We start from the raw sequence: 21034 nt of genomic DNA on the forward strand, positions 1-21034 counted from the left end.
CCAACATTACAGTTACATTACATGAGAGGACTGCAAAACAGACTGCATTTTATTCAACTTACCATCTTCTTGTGTAAGTGGGTCCGCTCCAATGCCGGTAGTGGCACGGTTGCTATCCCAAACCTGGGACAGGGCACGGATCTCAATATCAGTAAGAGACTCCTGGGTTGTGGGTCCTCCTCCAGTGCAACGCTGATCGACTGCTATTGCAGATGTCTTCTTCTGCAGAAAGTAAAGTAAATCAAAATAAAAATCTTCAATCCATTTAACATCGCACAGACACACACACACATTAAAAAAAGCACTGCGTTGATCCTCGTCATTGCCTAAAAAGCATGAATACATCGCTGTAACCTTAAGATAAATAACGTGACACTGAACCTACATTTACAATAAAATCATTACTTTTGCTACCCTCATCAGGTCGTTCCACCTCATATGGCACCTTTCCCCGGTGCGTACCATCGTACTTTTAGAGGACACAGCCTCCCCGATCTCATCCCATATTCGGTTGTACTCCTTTGGGGGGAGGCTTTCAACGACCACTCTTGGTGAGGTCAGAGTATCTCTCTGTGATGTGCTCCAGAAGGGCAGGTAACTCCATCTCATCGAAGGCAGGCGCTTTCAACTTCCCCTCCTTCTCAATGTTCCTGCACTTTGATGTCTTTTTTAACATTGCCATAATCTTTTTACTGGTATGAATTTTGGTTTGTTAAATATCCTTTGTCTTCAAAGTGAAGAATTATTAGTGGCAATATATTTCCACTGTGCTATGTATTTTTAAACTCACTGCCCGTCGACCAACTTGCTGCTCCTTCTCACTCTCTCCTTTTCAACTCACTGCGCATGCGCGGGTGACCCCTGACCCCCAAAATCACGGGTAAAACGCTTGTGTAAAAAGAACCGAAAAAAAATGCGCATGCGCAGTTCCGTACCACACCACTCATCGAACAGAAAATCGATGTCGATCGACTACTAAGATACATACCGGCCGATGCAGACTGCTGACGTACTGCCGGCATACCGCAGAAAAAACTTTAACCAATTTTGTCCGCATCAGTCTCAGCGGTATGTCAGCGGTGTGAAACGGCATACCGCCGGCATACCGTCGAGAAATGGGTAGACCTTGCGTATCGACCAATTTCGGGCTCAAATAATTTGAGAAAGAACTTTGAGTATTGAATATTATGGCAGCAGCTTCTAGAGCTAGCTAGATATAACATTAATATCACATTAACAAAATTAGACATAACTTATTTGTTTAATTTTTTTTAAATGTTTTGGATTAGTTGTAAATTGAGAAGAGAAATATTACCTTGTCATCCCTTTTCTATGTTCCCAGCAGACTAACCCATCTCCAAAATCATGCATTTTTTATAAAAAGGAATCAACTCCAGTTGCTCACTGTTCAATCTGTTGAACGATAATACACGTACAATGTCCTAATCCTATTAAAAAATCCTATTAATTTTAAAGAAATAACTGCCACAAGAACTTCTTTTAAGTTCCACTGAGGTAACTTATTCACTCTATGGAATTAATAGCACTTTGAAAAGAAAAGCCACACTATTGTCTGGTGGTGGGTACCTTATCACTGCTAATCCATGAGAGCACATTTATACCTACAACAGCAACAACTTGCATTTGTATAGCGCCTTTAATGTAGCAAAACTCTTTGTTTTACAGACAGAAGGAGAAAAGAATCACCAAGTGCGCATGGCTTTAGGAAATGGTATAAGGACTGACGTCTGGAAAGAATTTCTACAGCGTTTTGGCAACATTAAGATGTGTGAGTTTTATGGTGCAACAGAAGGAAATATCTTCTTTATGAATTATACAGGCAAATTGGGAGCTGTGGGACGCATCACTTCTTTACACAAGGTGAGTGAAAATTAAGTTCATAGAAATAAAAGATAGACATTTTCTGAATGACCAGGTTTAAATTTCTGTCTGTAAGAGTGACTGATGAATATTGATTATTTTGGGAGTAAATTTGATTGTAGTGGATACTTGTCACAGGGAGTGACTGCCACTTTCCAGCTTTCTGGTGTAAAGTCCTGGTCCCTGCTGACCCATCAATACCTTGTTGCAAATATGACGATGGAGGGAATCTGTAATTTTCGAAACTAACTGGAGTTTCATTTATCCAGGTCGCTCATTGGTGAGTTACTCCTCATGTCTGTTTGCTTGTTGGCGTTAATATTTATGCACTGCTGTGTTTTTATGGAAAATGGCTATATTGCAAGCGAGTTGCAGCTGGAGAAACTTGCGAGGAATTAAATTTCAATTATGATATTTCCAAATATAAAATGGAAAATAATACTTAGTATTGCTTTTAGCCAGTAAAGGTTGAGTATCTGAAATCCGCAGTTCCAAAATTCAGAATGTTCCGGAATCCAGACACCGGGCCGATCTATGGCGGGGTCATCTGGAAACCAGAAAATGTTCCGAAATCCGGACTCCCCTGCCTTGGCGGCCCGATCTCGCCCCGGCCCTCAGCGGCCCGACCTCGCCCCCTTACCTCGGCGGCCTAACCTTGCCCCGGTCCTCGGCCGCCCCAGCTCGCCCCCCTTACCTTGGCAGCCCGACCTCGCCCCCTTAAACTCGGCGGTCCGACCTCACCCCAGCCCGACTTCACCCCGGCCCAACCTTGCCCCCTTACCTCGGTGGCCTGACATCGCCCTGGTCCTCGGCCACCCCAGCTTGCCCCCCTTACCTCAGCAGCCCGACCTCCCCCCCCCCCCCCCCCCCCCCGCCCCACATCTTTACCTCGTTGGTCCGACTTGGCCCCAGCCCGATTTGACCCCGGCCCGAATTCGCCCCCTTACCTCGGCAGCCTGACCTCGCCCCCTTACCTCGGTGGCCCGACCTCGCCCTGGCCCGACCTTGCCCCGGCCCCCTCAGCGGCCCGACCTCGCCCCCTTACCTCAGCAGCCCGACCTCCCCCCCCCCACCCCCCTGCCCCACATATTTACCTCGTTGGTCCGACTTGTCCCCAGCCCGACTTGGCCCCGGCCCGACCTCGCCCCCTTACCTCGGTGGCCTGACCTTGCCCTGACCCTCAGTGGCCCGACCTTGCCCCGGCCCCCTCAGCGGCCCGACCTCGCCTCCCCTTACCTCGGCAATCCGACCCTGCCCAATCCCCCCCCCTTCTGACCATGTCCGACACTCTCCACCACCCCCAACTGCCCCCCCCCCCCCCCACCGATCCCACCTACCTCGGCCCAGGCAAAGACGTTTCGAAATGCGGAAATACACGGAATCTGGAACGGCCTCGATCCCGAGATTTACGGATTTCGGACGTCGCACCTGTATAAGATTATGCATTTTGTTCTAATTTTTTTTGTAAAATCATTATTTAGAATTTGTGTTTTCTACCCTTTCAGCCTACTTGCTACTCACTTATATTTGTGAAAGAGAATGAAAGAGGTAGTATTCATATTGCACCTTATCATATCGCAACATGATTCATGTACATTAAGTTATTTTTGAAATGTATTCACGACTGTTGTGTAGGCAAGAGACAGCTGGATTGGGTGAAAACAATCAATGAAAGGATGACACAAGCAATCACCAAGGGGATTTTAGGTCCAAGCCAGACCCTGCAGGGAGGAGAGTAAACATTTATGGCTGATTCAAAATTAGAAGCCAATAGTGTTTCTTTCCAGCCTGAAAATTGCTCTCAGGAGATAATGAACTAAAATGAACATCGAGGTAGTCAACTGATTGTTCTGCTTAGTTTAATTTAGCAGATCATAGTCAGAAAAACCATTATGAATGAAATTGCCTAAAATAGTACTGAATAGATAAATTTTATTCAACTATAAGTGCCAGTAGAAGAGGGCTGGAACTGTCAACCTGAAAAAATCATTAAGGTCACTGGAGAGCAGTGCCAAGATGGGAGAGAGTTAGTGATGAACTGCAAGAAATAAAAGTAACTCAGACAATCTGATCATTCATTGCCTGGTGTAGTCGTGAGATAATTAAATTTTGACTTTATTACAGGATGTATTCTGCTCAGCAATTAGTTGTACTGCTAATTATTTAACATCTCTGGATAATTTGCATCATTTAAGCAGCAAATTATTTATTGAGGTCTGACAGCAATTTTACTTATTTATTAATCTCCAGGCACATTGTGTATGGGTTGCAATTACTGACTGTAGTCACAAATTATATTTTAAAAGCCAGAATTTGTTGGCATAATAACAGCAAGTTTGATGAGGAAGAGATATCCTGTGGTTGCGAATTGCCACAAACTGCTGGATGATTTGCGTCACTCTGCTGTTAGCCTTGCAAAAATGCCAGCTCGCGATCAACCTCCCATGAGTTTTAAACATTTACTGCATTTGCACATTAATTAACAACAACAAGTTGTTGTATTAATTAAGAATTAAACTCACCGCAGAAAGTTAAGTCTGGTACTTAACATTGCAAGGACCCTTTTAATGACCAGATTTTTGACCCTGCAATGATAATCAACCTCTCCGGCCCAGAAAATGAACAATTGAAACAGTGAAGTCTCATTCCTGCCAATTATTTAACATCTCTGGATAATTTGTGTCATTTAAGCAGCAAATTGTTCTAAGAGATTTTCAAAATTTTAATTGTAAAATTTTAAATTTTATTTTGTTAATTTTCCTTTCTGCCTTTTTTTCTCTCTCTTAATCCAATCTTTCTGTCAGTCTATTTTACTTTTTGCACTGGATTTGACTCTAATTCACCCTATTTCTTACTCTGTCGTGCCTCTGTTTTTTTCTCTATTTTAACTGCCTTCATGTCCGATTTCCATCGGGCAGAGATGGTTAAAATTTCCTCCGGGATGTCAGAACTGAGAGCATCTCTATCTTATGGACTAAAGTTCTGAGGTAAGCAATCATTGTGTATCATTATGAACAATATCACCGAACATCTAATCATGGATGAGTGTGGAATCTAACTGGGAAGCAGTAGAGGTACCAGAATCTATATTCGAGAAATTACTGTTGGCAATACTAAAAGACCAAGGGGCCAAACGTGGTGAAGGCCAAGTCCCGCCCAAGTGCCGCCCAAAAGGCCGCCGATGGCCGCCGAGAAACTGGGCGGTTCTTTGGACGGGAAATTGATGAAAAATAATTTGAAAGTTGGGCCGGCGGCAAATGAGCGACGTACGCCGTCAAACTGGACGGGAGCGGGCAGGAGCTCCCAATCTCGGCGGCAAAGGCACATGCCGCCGAAGTGCCGCCGAGGATTAAGTCGGGCCCACGGAGGGTCGAAGACATTCAAATAAAAATGATTGGAAAAAAGAATTTACCCGGAAGACCTTCAGGGGAACACATTAAGGTAATTCGCTGTGAAAAAAAAATTATTAAAAAGTTCACTAACCTTTTTTTTTAAACTTACCTTGGGGGTTAGACCAGCCTCCTCACAGCAGTCCTTCTCCCTGCTGGCGCCGACTCCCGCCCTCACCAATCCGGCATCTCGGCAGGCAGGAGGTCACTTGCACCACTTGGCTTTTCGCTGACGTCAGCGGGCAATCCCCGGCGGTTCTCCCCTCCCACCCGCTCCAGCCCAGAGAGGAATGTTGGCGGATTTTGGCGGCAGTGGGCAGTGAGGTCATCAATTTCGGCCCCAAACACTTTCATACGAGGTTCCTCTGATCGTTATTTTAATGCAATAATTAACCTAAAGTGTCCACACCCTTACAAAGTCTCTCACTGTCAAAGACTTCTGCAAATTTCCTTCACAAGACAGAAGTCTACAATGCCCCGACCGTCATACAAATCCCCAGAAAGAAAAGGTATACGCACAAATGAACTCAGAACTCTATGTGCACAAGCTGAATTTACATTGCAGAACAATATATTCTCCAAAAAGTGCCAAAAATTCCAATCATCCTATCTACAACTACTTAACATCGTGCTTTTTATGTCAAAGCAAACTGTACAATGAAATTACGCAAATGAAATTTTGCTAAGTCGTTGGAAACGACTTTAAGATATAAATCCAATTGGGGCAAAGTGAAATGTTAAGACGTTGGATAATCTGGGGATATTTGAAGCTTCATTTTTCACCTTTTTAATGTTTGCAAAGAGTTGACCTAACACAGCTGTGCTCTATTGGCTTCATGGAGCTTTAAGCAAATGGGTGTCCAATTGCAGTATATCTATTTGCTGTGCCACTAGGTTTTTATGTTAACTTTGATTTTTCAAACTTAAGCTGAAAGCAGTGCTGTGGCTGGAAAATAATGTTTTCAATTGTGAAACCTAGTACAGTTGAGTCAACTGATGGCAAGAGAATAATGTTGCATATTTTGTTCTTCCACTTGCCCTGGGGATGACTCGAACATTGTGTCTTATGATAGGAAATTATAAAGAGGTTATTGTTCACAGCTGTCTGCTTTTATTCATGCTATGCTTCCTGTTTTTGGCTTGGAACTACAGTTAGGACAAATATTCTTTTCAGAGAAGAATTTACAACACATTAGGTCCATTTTAACACCAGGCAGGCAGGGGAGGAGACAGGAGGGAAACCCCTACAAAGTGTTCAGCCTGAGGCACAGGCCATTTTAACTCCCCAGCCTCATTTAAATACTCCACCACTGTCTCCCACCCAAAGGAAACAGGAGTGAAATCAGGGCCCGACGGACAGGACCAGCAGTTGGGTCGGGTGCCTGAGGATGGACACCCAAAGGAATGGTCTCTGGCAAGAAACTAATGCCTGGGAACCCATTCCCACTTATGGATGTCCAGAAACTGGACCGGCAGGTGGAGAAACAGTCTGGAGCAGGGAGAAAGAGAGAGAGAGATGGAGCAGGGAGAGATGTGAGGTTATGTTGAACAGACTAGGGGCAGGGGAGTTGAGCTTATGGGGGGAAGAGTGTGACAGTGGACTGCGGGTCAGGGAGAGGGAGACGGAACTTGGGGTTGGAGAATGGGAGCTTGGGGGAGAGAAGGAGAATGGGAAATAGGGGTGAGGGGTTGGAGGCTTAGGGGAGAGAGAGAAACATTCAAACTGGAGGTTGGGAGGGATAGAGGCTCGGGTGGCGAGGCCAGAGAATGTGGTGCATGCAGAGTCCAGTATTTCCTGCAGAACTGGGAACAGCAGTAGCAACATAGAATCATAGAAATTTACAGCATGGGAGGAGGTCATTTCGGCCCATTGCTGGCCGACACAGATCTATCCAGCCTAATCCGACTTTCCAGCTCTTGACCCGGAGCCCTGTAGGTTACGGCACTTTAAGTGCACATCGAAGTACTTTTTTAAATGTGATGAGGGTTTCTGCCTCTACCATCCTTTCAGGCAGTGAGTTCCAGACCCCCACTACCCTCTGGCTGAAAAGTTTCTTCCTCCGCTCCCCTCTAATCCTTCGACCAACTACTTTAAATCTATGCCCCCTCATTGTTGACCCCTCTGATAAGGGAAATAGGTCCTTCCTATCCACTCTGGGACCCTCATAATTTTATACACCTCAATTAGGTCTCATAGAAACATAGAAAATAGGTGCAGGAGTAGGCCATTCGGCCCTTCGAGCCTGCACCACCATTTAATAAGATCATGGCTGATCATTCACCTCAGTACCCCTTTCCTGCTTTCTCTCCATACCCCTTGATCCCTTTAGCCGTAAGGGCCATATCGAACTCCCTCCTGAATATATCCAATGAACTGGCATCAACAACTCTCTGCGGCAGGGAATTCCACAGGTTAACAACTCTCTGAGTGAAGAAGTTTCTCCTCATCTCAGTCCTAAATGGCCTACCCCTTATCCTAAGACGGTGTCCCCTGGTTCTGGATGTCCCCAACATCGGGAACATTCTTCCCGCATCTAACCTGTCCCGTCCCGTTAGAATCTTATACGTTTCTATGAGATCCCCTCTCATCCTTCTAAACTCCAATGTATAAAGGCCTAGTTGATCCAGCCTCTCCTCATATGTCAGTCCAGCCATCCCTGAAATCAGTCTGGTGAACCTTTGCTGCACTCCCTCAATAGCAAGAACATCCTTCCTCAGATTAGGAGACCAAAACTGAACATAATATTCCAGGTGAGCCTCACCAAGGCCCTGTACAATTGCAGTAAGACCTCCCTGCTCCTATACTCAAATCCCCTAGCTATGAAGGCCAATATGCCATTTGCCTTCTTCACCGCCTGCTGTGCCTGCATGCCAACGTTCAATGACTGATGAACCATGACACCCAGGTCTCGTTGCACCTCCCCTTTTCCTAATCTTCCGCCATTTAGATAATATTCTGCCTTCGTGTTTTTGCCATCAAAGTGGATAACCTCACATTTATCCACATTATACTACATCTGCCATGCATTTGCCCACTCACCTAACCTGTCTAAAGCACCCTGCAGCCTCCTAGCGTCCCCCTCACAGCTCACACCACCACCTAGTTTAGTGTCATCTGCAAATTGGAGATATTACACTCAATTCCTTCATCCAAATCATTAATGTATATTGTAAAGAGCTGTTGTCCCAGCACTGAGCCCTGTGGCACTCCACTAGTCACTGCCTCCCATTCCGGAAAAGGACCCATTTATTCCGACTCTCTGCTTCCTGTCTGCCAACCAATTCTCTATCCGCGCCAGTACATTATCCCCAATACCATGTGCTTTGATTTTGCATACCAATCTCTTATGTGGGACCATATCAAAGGTCTATTGAAAGTTCAAATACACCACATACACTGGTTCTCCCTTGTCCACTCTACTAGTTACATCCTCAACAAATTCCAGAAGATTTGTCAAGCATGATTTCCCTTTCATAAATCCATGCTGACTTGGACCGATCCTGTCACTGCTTCCCAAATGCGCTGCTATTTCATCCTTAATAATTGATTCCAACATTTTCCCCACGACTGATGTCAGGCAAACCGGTCTATAATTCCCTGTTTTCTCTCTCGCTTTTTTAAAAGGTGGTGTTACATTAGCTACCCTCCAGTCCATAGGAACTGATCCAGAGTTGATAGACTGTTGGAAAATGATCACCAATGCATCCACTATTTCTAGGGCCACTTCCTTAAGTACTCTGGGATGCAGACTTTCAGGCCCCGGGGATTTATCGGCCTTCAATCCCATCAATTTCCCTAACACAATTTCCTGGCTAATAAGGATTTCATTCAGTTCCTCCTTCTCACTAGACCCTCGGTCCCCAAGTATTTCCGGAAGATTATTTATGTCTTCCTTCGTGAAGACAGAACCAAAGTATTTGTTCAGTTGGTCTGCCATTTCTTTGTTCCCCATCATAAATTCACCTGAGTCCGACTGCAAGGGACCTACGTTTGTCTTCACTTATCTTTTTCTCTTCACATATCTATAGAAGCTTTTGCAGTCAGTTTTTATGTTCCCAGCAAGCTTCCTCTCATACTCTATTTTCCCCCTCCTAATTAAACCCTTTGTCCTCCTCTGCTGAATTTTAAATTTCTCCCAGTCCTCAGGTTTGCTGCTTTTTCTGGCCAATTTATATGCCGCTTCCTTGAATCTAACACTATCCTTAATTTCCCTTGTTACCCCTCAGCCTCCTCTGTTACAAAGAAAACAAATCCAGCCTATCCAATCTTTCCTCATAGCTAAAATTCTCCAGTCCAGGCAACATCCACGTAAATTGCCCCTGTACCCTCCTGTATTGTGGTGAGCAGAACTGTACGCAGTACTCTATCTGTGGACTAACTAGTGTTTTATATAGTTCAAGCATAACCTCCCTGCTGTTGTATTCTGTGCCTCGGCTAATAAAGGCAGGTATTCCGTATGCCTTCTTAACCACATTATATATCTGGCCTGCTGCCTTCAGGGATCTATGGACCTGCAATCTACACTTTTCAGTGTCGTACCATTTAATGTGTATTCCCTTACCTTGTTAGCCCTCCCCAAATGCATTACCTCCGGATTGAATTCCATTTGCCACTTTTCTGCACACCTGACCAGTTCATTGATATCTTCGTGCAGTCTATAGTTTTTTTTTCTTCATTATCAATCACACAGTCAATTTTTGTATCATCTGCAAACTTCTTAATCATACCCCCAACATTCAAGTCTAAATCATTGATATATACCACAAAAAGTAAGGAACCTAGTACTGAGCCCTGCGGGACCCCATTCGAAACAGCCTTCCAGTCACACTAACACCCATCAACCATTACGGTTTGCTTCCTGCCTCTGAGCCAATTTTGAATCCAACTTGTCACTTTGCTTGGATCCCATGGGCTTTTACTTTTGTGACCAGTCTGCCATGTGGGACCTTAACAAAAGCCTTGCTGAAATCCATATACACCACATCAAATGCACTACTTTCATCAACCCTCTTTGTTACCTCCTCAAAAAATTCAATCAAGTTGGTCAGACACAACCTTCCCTTAACAAATCCATGCTGACTGTCTTTGATTAATCCATGCCAGGGCAGAAAACACTAGTGGGAGTTGTGTACCGACCACCAAACAGTAGTAGTGAGGTTGGGGACAGAATCAAACAAGAAATTAGGAATGCGTGCAATAAAGGTACAGCAATTATCATGGGCGATTTTAATCTGCATATAGTGTGGGCTAACCAAACTGGTAGCAGTACGGTGGAGAAGGATTTCCTGGAGTTATTAGGGATGGTTTTCTAGACCAATATGTCGAACAATCAACTAGAGGGTTGGCCATCCTAGACAGGGTGATATGTAACGGGAAAGGACTAATTAGCAATCTTGTTGTGCGAGGCCCCTTGGGGAAGAATGACCATAATATGGTAGAATTCTTTATTAAGATGGAGAGTGACACAGTTAATCCAGAGACGAGGGTCCTGAACTTAAGGGAAGGTAACTTCAATGGTATGAAACGTGAATTGGCTAGAATAGACTGGCGAATGATACTTAAAGGGTTGATCGTGGATAGGCAATAGCAAACATTTAAAGATTACAGGGATGAACTTCAACAATTGTACATCCCTGTCTGGCGTAAAAACAAAACGGGGAAGGTGGCTCAATCGTGGCTAACAAGAGAAATTAGGGATAGTGTTAAATCCAAGGAAGAGGCATATAAATTGGCCAGAAAAAGCAACAAACATGAGGACTGGGAGAAATTTAGAATTCAGCAGAGGAGGACAAAGGGTTTAATTAGGAGTCGGAAAATAGAGTATGAGAGGAAGCTTGCTGGGAACATAAAAACTGACTGCAAAAGCTTCCAAAGAGAAAAAGATTAGTGAAAACAAGCGTAGGTCCCTTGCAGTCAGAATCAGGTGAATTTATAATGGGGAACAAACAAATGGCAGACCAATTGCACAAATACTTTTGTTCTGTCTTCACGAAGGAAGACATAAATAACCTTCCGGAAATACTTGGGGACCGAGGGTCTAGTGAGAAGGAGGAACTGAATGAAATCCTTATTAGCCAGGAAATTGTGTTAGGGAAATTGATGGGATTGAAGGCCGATAAATCCCCAGGGCCTGAAAGTCTGCATCCCAGAGTACTTAAGGAAGTGGCCCTAGAAATAGTGGATGCATTGGTGATCATTTTCCAACAGTCTATCAACTCTGGATCAGTTCCTATGGACTGGAGGGTAGCTAATGTAACACCACTTTTTAAAAAAGGAGGGAGAGAGAAAACGTGTAATTATAGACTGGTTAGCCTGAAATCAGTCGTGGGGAAAATGTTGGAATCAATTATTAAAGATGAAATAGCACCGTATTTGGAAAGCAGTGACAGGATCGGTCCAAGTCAGCATGGATTTATGAAATGGAAATCCTGCTTGACAAACCGTCCAGAATGTTCTGAGGATGTAACTAGTAGAGTGGACAAGGGAGAACCAGTGTATGTGGTGTATTTGGACTTTCAAAAGGCTTTTGACAAGGTCCCACACAAGAGATGGTGTGCAAAATGAAAGCACATGATATTGGGGGTAATGTATTGACGTGGATAGAGAACTAGTTGGCAGACAGGAAGCAGAGAGTTGGGATAAACGGGTCCTTTTCAGAATGGCAGGCAGTGACTAGTGGGGTGGCGCAGGGCTCAGTGCGGGGACCTCAGCTCTTTACAATATACATTAATGATTTAGATGAGGGAATTGAGTGTAATATCTCCAAGTTTGCAGATGACACTAAGCTGGCTGGCGGTGTGAGCTGTGAGGAGGATGCTAAGAGGCTGCAGGGTGACTTGGACAGGTTAGGTAAGTGGGCAAATGCGTGGCAGGTGCAGTATAATGTGGATAAATGTGGGTGTCATGGTACACCAGTCATTGAAGGTAGGCATGCAGGTGCAGCAGGCGGTGAAGAAGGCAAATGGCATGTTGGCCTTCATAGCTAGGGGATTTGAGTATAGGAGCAGGGAGGTCTTACTGCAGTTGTACAGGGCCTTGGTGAGGCCTCACCTGGAATATTGTGTTCAGTTTTGGTCTCCTAATCTGAGGAAGGACATTCTTGCTATTGAGGGAGTGCAGCAAAGGTTCACCAGACTGATTCCCGGGATGGCGGGACTGACATATGAGGAGAGGCTGGATCGACTGGCCTGTATTCACTGGAGTTTAGAAGAATGAGAGGGGATCTCATAGAAACATATAAGATTCTGACGGGACTGGACAGGTTAGATGTAGGAGGAATGTTCTCGATGTTGGGGGAGTCCAGAACCAGGGGTTACAGTCTAAGGATAAGGGGTAAGCTATTTAGATCTGAGATGAGGAGAAACTTCTTCACTCAGAGAGTTGTTAACCTATGGAATTCTGTACCGCAGAGCGCTGTTGATGCCATTTCATCAGATATATTCAAGTTAGATATGGCCCTTGCAGCTAAAGGGATCAAGGGGTATGGAGAGAAAGCAGGAAAGGGGTACAAAAGTGAATGATCAGCCATGATCTTATTGAATGGTAGTGCAGGCTCGAAGGACCGAATGGCCTACTCCTGCGCCTATTTTCTATGTTTCTAAATGAAGATTTATCATGTCCCTCAGAATTTCATCCAATAATTTGCCCATCACCAAAGTTAGGCTGATTAGCCTGTAATTACTCGCTCTATCCCTTTCTCAATTTTTAAACAAAGCTACAACGTTAGCAGTCCTCCAGCACCAGGATTGGAAAATTATGGTCAGAGCCTCTGCTATTTCCTCTTTTGCTTATTTTAATAGCCTGGGATACATTTAATCCGGGCCTGTTATTTATCCACTTTCAAAGCTTCTAAGCCCTGAATAATTCCTCTCTCACTATGTTTATTGAATCTAATATTTCACACTCCTCCTCCATGATTGCAATGTCTGCATCGCCCCTCTATTTTGTGAAAATAGACAGAAAAAAATCATTAAGAACCACATTCACATCTTCCGCCTCCACATACAGATTATCTTTATGGTCTCTATTCGGCCCTAATCTTTCTTTAGTTATCCTGTTGCTCTTAATGTTTTTATAAAACATATTTGGCTTTTCATTAATTTTACTTGACAAAAATTTTTCATGCTCACTCTTTGCTTTCCTAATTACCCTTTTTAATTTCACCCCTGCAATTTCTATACTCCTCTAGGGTTTCTGCAGTATTGAGCCCACGGTATCAATCATAAGCCTCCCTTTTTTTCGTTATCCTACCCTGTATGTCCCTTGACATCCAGGGGGCTCGAGATTTGTTAGTCCCACACTTTTTCTTTAAGGGAACATACTTGCTTTGAACCCTCAAGATCTCCTTGAATGCCTCCCACTGCTCTGACACTAATTCAGCTATTTCCAGTCCACTTTGTCTGAATCACATCTCAGCTTAATAAAATTTGCTTTCCCCCAATTGAGAACTTTTATTCCTGGTCTATCTCTGTACTTTTCCATAACTACCTTAAATCTAACTGAAGTATGATCACTAGCACCAAAATTCTCTCCCACTGATTACCCTTCTACCTGCCCAGCTTCATTCCCTAAAACCAAGTCTAGAACCACTCCTATCCTTGTTGGGCTTGCTAAAAAAAGTTCTCCTGAATGCATTTTAGGAATTCTGCACCCTCGAAACCTTTCACACTTATTCTATCCTAGTTAATATTAGGATAGTGAAATCCCCTACTATTACTGCCTTATAGTTTTTGCACTTCTCAGAAATTTGCCTACATATTTGCTCTTCTGTCTCCCACTGACTGTTTGGGGGTCTATAGTACACTCCCAGCAGTTCAACCCACATGGCCTCTTTTGATGCTCCTTCTAACATATCATCCCTCCTCACAGCTGTAATTGTTTCTTTCATCAATACTGCGACCCCCCCTGCTTTTTTACTCCCCTCTCTATCCTGTCTGAAAACCTTGTAGCCAGGAATGTTGAGCTGCCATACCTGCCCTTCTTTCAGCCATGTCTCAGTAATAGCTATGTCATACTCCCAAGTGTCTATCTGTGCTCTCAGCTCATCTGCCTTATTCCCTAGACTCCTTGCATTGAAGTATATACCATTTAGCACGGTCAAACTCCCTTGTTGTCTATTTTCTAGCCTTTGTTTCCTCTGCCTTCCAAATTCACTTTCTAATTTTCTGCTTTCCAATTCCATCCTTGCTCCCCTCCCCCCACCCCCCCCACCCCCTTCTAAATCTACTCTCAGGTTCCCATCCTCCTGCCAAGCTGGTTTAAACCCTTCCCAATAGCACTAGCAAAACTCCCGTGAGGATACTGGTCCTGGCTCTGTTGAGGTGCAACCTGTCCGGCTTGTACAGCTCGCACCTCCCCCAGAAATGGTCCCAATGCCTCAGGAATCTAAAACCCTCCTTCCTGCACCATCTCTCCGGCCACCATTCATCTGCTCTATCCTCCTATTTTTGTGCTCACTAGCATGTGGCACCGGGAGTAACCCAGAGATAACTACCTTTGAGGTCCTGGTTTTTAATCTCTTTTCAAGCTCCCTAAAATCTGCCTGTCCCTCTTTCTACTTATGTCGTTGGTACCAATATGGACCACGACCTCTGGCTGTTCACCCTCCCCCCTGAGAATGTCCTGCAGTTGCACAGTGACATCCTTGGACTCTGGCACCAGGGAAGGAAGATACCATCCTGGAGACACGTCTGTGGCCACAGAAACGTCTGTCTGCTCCTCTAACTATCGAATCTCCTAACACTATTGCTTTTCCACTCTTCTTCCTCCCCCTCCTGTGCAGCTGTGCCGTGGACTTGGTTCTGGCTGCACACCCCAGAAAAACCTTCGCCCCCGCCTCCCCCCCCCACCCCCCCCCACCAGTACATAGAACAAAATACTGGTTGGAGAGTAAGATGCACTCATGTCAGGAATCGGCAGGAGGGGGGTTGGAAATCGGCGGGAGAGGGGTTAGGAATCGGGACGGGGTCGGGAATCAGTGGAAGGGGTGTCGGCAATTGGCGGGAGAGGGGTCGGCAATCGGCGGGAGGGGTTTGCCGATTGGGAGGGGGGAGAGATGATCAGCGGGGACGCAGTTGCGAGATCGGCCGGAGATTGGGGATTGGCAGGCGATGGGAGGTGGTCAGGCATTGTGGTGGAGGATGTTCGGGGATTGCGGTGGGGTGATAGATGGGCAGGGGGTCCAGACGATCGAGGCTGGCCTGATCATCATCATTGCGGGGGGGCGCCTGGGAAGGGGATCGGAGGCCTCGTGAGGAGGTCTCCAATTTCGGGGGGTGTATGGTCGGGATCCTGGATCCAGGAGGTATGTATAAATGCACTTGCCTCCTGGATGCAGCAGTCCCCGCCTCTGTTTAAATGCTGAGTTTCACGAATTGTGTGAAACCTGTCCACAGGCAGTTAAATACAAAATGGTTGGTTAAAATAGAGGCTTCCAGCCTCATTACAATAATTAAATTATGATAATACCCACTGGGAGCGGTTTGGTCGCCCGTCCCCATCCCGCCTTTGGCAAAACAGAAAGTGGCCGGATGGAGGCAGGATCAAGTTGGGAATCCCATTTTTAACAATTTAACTGCCCTCACATTCAAAACCAACACGTGTTTTATGGGGAAATTCCGGTCGGTGGGTGGGAATGGCGCCAAGAGAGGAGCACCCTTTTGGGGTGAATGAAACCTGTGGACTTTACTGTCGTCATCACCATCATCATCATAGGCAGTTCTTCATATCGAGGATGACTTGCTTCCACGCCAAAAGGGGATGAGTTCACAGGTGTTTCAATGAAAGACCTGACATTCCAGGTCCCAAACTACATATTGAGGGGTGGAAGATGCTGTGCGTGGATTTTTTTAACGTGTGGTGCCTGTTGCACCTCAGCCACCACACGGGCTTGACAGAGCTAGGTCCAGTGGCAAAGATTAACCCAGACGACTGGAGACCAGCCCTGCTGCACGGACCGAGTGCGCACACATATTGCACTTTACTGTAAGTAAACAGTGAAAGATTGTTTCCACTGGTGGACGAATGAGGGACAAGAGAACGCAGACTGAGGATCTGCACTGAGGTCCACTGTGGCCCCGAGTGAATGCCGATTGAGCAGTGGTGCAGCAGGGAGGGATTCAAATTCCTGGGGCATTGGAACCGCTTCTGGACAAACCGGACGGTCTGCACCTGGGCAGGATCGGAACCAATGTCCCAGGGGGAGTGTTTGCTAGTGCTGTTGGGGAGGAGTTAAACTAATGTGGCAGGGGGATGGGAACCAATGCGGGGAGACAGAGGGAAACAAAATGGAGACAAAAACAAAAGACAGAAAGGAGATGAGTAAAAATGGAGGGCAGAGAAACCCAAGGCAAAAAACAAAAAGGGCCACTGTACAGCAAAATTCTAAATGGTCAAAGTGTAATAAAAAGGCAAGTATAAAAGCTCGGTGCCTCAATGCAAGGAGTATTCGGAACCCAGGAAAGGGCTCTGAGCTAGTTAGTGTGGGTGAGAGCTCAGATGAACAGGACCCCAAGAAAGAATGCAAAAGGCAGGAGGCAACAGAGCAGAGTAGCACTGGGGTAAGTGTAAACCACAAGGTGATAGGAAGGGACAATATGTATGAATATAAAGGGGCTGCAGGAGGGGTCAAAACTAAAAATCATGGTTTAAAAACTAGTATTAAAACACTCTACCTAAACGCACGCAGCATTCGAAATAAAGTAAATGAGTTGACGGCACAAATCATTACAAATGGGTATGATTTGGTGGCCATTACAGAAATGTGGTTGCAGGGAGGCCAAGACTGGGATTTAAACATACAGGGGTATCTGACAATTTGGAAAGATAGACAAGAAGGGAAAGGAGGTGGGGTAGCTCTGTTAATAAAGGATGATATCAGGGCAGTTGTGAGAGACGATATTGGCTCTAATGAACAAAATGTTGAATCATTGTGGGTGGAAATTAGAGATAGTAAGGGGAAAAAGTCACTGGTGGGCGTACTTTATAGGCCCCCAAATAATAACTTCATGGTGGGGCGAGCAATAATCAAGGGAATAATGGAGACATGTGAAAAAGGAACAGCAGTAATCATGGGGGATTTTAACCTACATATCGATTGGTCAAATCAAATCGCACGGGGTAGTCTTGAGGTGGAATTCATAGAATGCATACAGGATTGTTTCTTAGAACAGTATGTTACAGAACCTACAAGGGAACAAGCTATCTTAGATCTGGTCCTGTGTAATGAGACAGGAATAATAAACGATCTTCGAGTAAAAGATCCTCTCGGAATGAGTGATTACAGTATGGTTGAATTTGTAGTACAGATTGAGGGTGAGGAAGTAGTGTCTCAAACAAGCGTACTATGCTTAAACAAAGGGGACGACAGTGGGCTGAGGGCAGAGTTGGCTGAAGTAGACTGGGAACACAGACTAAACGGTGGCACAATTGAGGAACAGTAGAGGACTTTTAAGGAGCTCTTTCATAGTGCCCAACAAAAATATATTCCAGTGAAAAAGAAGGGCAGTAAGAGAAGGGATAACCAGCCGTGGATAACCAAGGAAATAAAGGAGAGTATCAAATTAAAAACCAATGCGTATAAGGTGGCCAAGGTTAGTGGGAAACTAGAAGATTGGGAAAATTTTAAACGACAGCAAAGAATGACCAAGAAAGCAATAAAGAAAGGAAAGATAGATTACGAAAGTAAACTTGCGCAAAACATAAAAACAGATAGTAAAAGCTTTTACCAATATATAAAATGGAAAAGAGTGACTAAAGTAAATATTAGTCCCTTAGAAGATGAGAAGGGGGATTTAATAATGGGAAATGTGGAAATGGCTGAGACCTTAAACAATTATTTTGCTTCGGTCTTCACTGTGGAAGACACAAAAACCATGCCAAAAATTGCTGGTTACGGGAATGTGGGAAGGGAGGACCTTGAGATAATCACTCTCACTAGGGGGGTAGTGCTGGACAGGCTAATGGGACTCAAGGTAGACAAGTCCCCTGGTCCGGATGAAATGCATCCCAGGGTATTAAAAGAGATGGCGGAAGTTATAGCAGATGCATTCGTTATAATCTACCAAAATTCTCTGGACTCTGGGGGGGTACCAGAGGATTGGAAAGCAGCTAATGTAAGCCTCTGTTTAAAAAAGGGGGCAGACAAAAGGCAGGTAACTATAGGCCGGTTAGTTTAACATCTGTAGTGGGGAAAATGCTTGAAGCTATCATTCAGGAAGAAATAGCGGGACATCTAGATAGGAATAGTGCAATCAAGCAGACGCAACATGGAATCATGAAGGGGAAATCATGCTTAACTAATTTACTGGAATTCTTTGAGGATATAACGAGCATTGTGGATAGAGGTGTACCGATGGATGTGGTGTATTTAGATTTCCATAAGGCACCACACAAAAGGTTACTGCAGAAGATAAAGGTACGCGGAGTCAGAGGAAATGTATTAGCATGGATAGAGAATTAGCTGGCTAACAGAAAGCAGAAAGTCGGGATAAATGGGTCCTTTTCGGGTTGGAAATTGGTGGTTAGTGGTGTGCCACAGGGATCGGTGCTGGGACCACAACTGTTTACATAGATGACCTGGAAGAGGGGACAGAGTGTAGTGTAAAAAAATTTGCAGATGACACAAAGATTAATGGGAAAGCGGGTTGTGTAGAGGACACAGAGAGGCTGCAAAGAGATTTAGATAGGTTAAGCGAATGGGCTAATGTTTGGCAGATGGAATACAATGTCGGAAAATGTGAGGTCATCCACCTTGGGGGGAAAAAAAACAGTAAAAGGGAATACGAATGGAATGTTGGCCTTCATTGCGCGAGGGGGTGGAGTACAAAAGCAGGGAGGTCCTGCTGCAATTGTACAGGGTATCGGTGAGGCCGCACCTGGAGTACTGCGTGCAGTTTTGGTCACCTTACTTAAGGAAGGATATACTGGCTTTGGAGGGGGTACAGAGACGATTCACTAGGCTGATTCCGGAGAGGAGGAGGTTACCTTATGATGATACATTGAGTAGACTGGGTCTTTACTCGTTGGAGTTCAAAAGGATGAGGGGTGATCTTATAGAAACATTTAAAATCATGAAAGGGATAGACAAGATAGAGGCAGAGAAGTTGTTTCCACTGGTCGGGGAGACTAGAACTAGGGGGCACAGCCTCAAAATACGGGGGAGCCAATTTACAACCGAGTTGAGAAGGAATTTCTTCTCCCAGAGGGTTGTGAATCTGTGGAATTCTCTGCCCAAGGAAGCAGTTGCGGCTAGCTCATTGAATGTATTCAAATCACAGATAGAGAGATTTTTAACCAATAAGGGAATTAAGGGTTACGGGGAGCGGGCAGGTAAGTGGAGCTGAGTCCACGGCCAGATCAGCCATGATCTTGTTGAATGGCGGAGCAGGCTCGAGGGGCAAGATGGCCTACTCCTGTTCCTACTTCTTATGTTCTTATGTTTATGTCCTGGTCCGCTGTGGCCCCGAGTGAGTGCCGGTCAGTGCGCTCTCTCCCCCGCCGACCCTCTCCGGTTCCCGACTGAGTGCCTTCCCGGTCCGCTCCCGCTTCCCGCCCCTAGCCCAGGCCAAATGGCCTCTAATTTACGTACCTGTGCCGATTTCTTTAACTCTCCGCAAGTGTCTTCTCGAGAAGCCACATACGCGGCCTAAGCAGAAATGGAGTAACCATCAGCTGGCCAAAGTTCACTAAATGGCCAGAATTGGCGTAGGTGGCTGGTTACGCCCCCTTTGGATGAAAAAAAAACGTACCTAAAAAAAATTTAACTAAATGAGTTACGCTGGTGCAAATTTATTGGGGAAACTGTGGATTTTTAAGTTAAGCCAGAAAAAGCAGCCTGCTCAAAAAAAAAACGGTGCAAATCACTGGGGAAAATTGAGCCCAAAATCTTAGCACGGATGGAGGATTGGTTAACGGACAGAAAACAGAGAATAGGGATAAAAACGTCTTTTTCAGATTGGTGGACTATAACTCGTGGGGGTGCCGCAAGGAACGGTGCTTGAGCCTCAGTTATTTATAATCTATATTAATGACTTAGATGAAGGGACTGAGTGTAACGTATCCAAGTTTGCTGCTGATAAAAGCTAAGTGAGAAAGTTAGCCGTGAGGGGGACACAAAGAGCCTGCAAAGGGATATTGGCAGGTCAAGTGAGTAGGCAATAAGGTGGCAGATGTAGTATAATGTGGGGCAATATGAGGTTATTCACTTTGGTTGGAAGAATAAAATATTTTTTAAATGGTGAGAAACTATTAAATATTGATGTTCAGAGAGATTTAGGTGTCCTCACACAGGAAACACAGAGGGGGAGAAATTCGGTAGTGTCTCAGTTGGGGCAATAATCCAGGCAGAGTGTTAATTTTATCGCCTTGAAAAAGTTTGCACCTCCCGCCAAGAAATTTGTCAGCGAAGAGCTGAAGGTGGCGCAAAATCAGCCATTACACACTTGACTAGGGGGGCGGGCGCTAACGAAAGTTCTGGTGCTAAATTTTACGGAGTCGTTGTGCATGCGCCAACCTCCGATTCAGATCCCGGAAAAATCCTAGTCTTAAAGATGCGGCAAGGTAAGTTAGCTCATGAGCAGCTCCAGCTCCACAGTGTCTCCAGAGCGTGACAATGGAGGAACGAGGAGGACGCCAGCTATCTCCCCACTTCTTGCCCACCGCGCTTGATGCCTTGCTGGAGGCAGTGGAAAGTCGCTGGAATGCCCGCCAGCCTGGAGGGGGACAAAGGCTAGAGTTTTAACGAGGCTGTGGAGGGAGGTGGCAC

At 45.2% G+C, this 21034-nt stretch overlaps 1 protein-coding gene across 2 annotated transcripts in view; it reads left to right on the top strand.

Moving 5' to 3' along the window:
* slc27a6 (solute carrier family 27 member 6) overlaps window positions 1–21034 on the top strand; it is a 145003-nt gene that overhangs the window by 70750 nt on the left and 53219 nt on the right. For both annotated transcript variants that reach the window (XM_070881613.1, XM_070881623.1), the window contains exon 5: window positions 1687–1881. In XM_070881613.1, coding sequence (XP_070737714.1) covers window positions 1687–1881 — 195 coding nt within the window. The remainder of the gene's footprint in view (window positions 1–1686; window positions 1882–21034) is intronic.

Source organism: Pristiophorus japonicus, chromosome 1 (assembly GCF_044704955.1).
Source record: "Pristiophorus japonicus isolate sPriJap1 chromosome 1, sPriJap1.hap1, whole genome shotgun sequence".
NCBI lineage: Eukaryota > Metazoa > Chordata > Chondrichthyes > Pristiophoridae > Pristiophorus > Pristiophorus japonicus.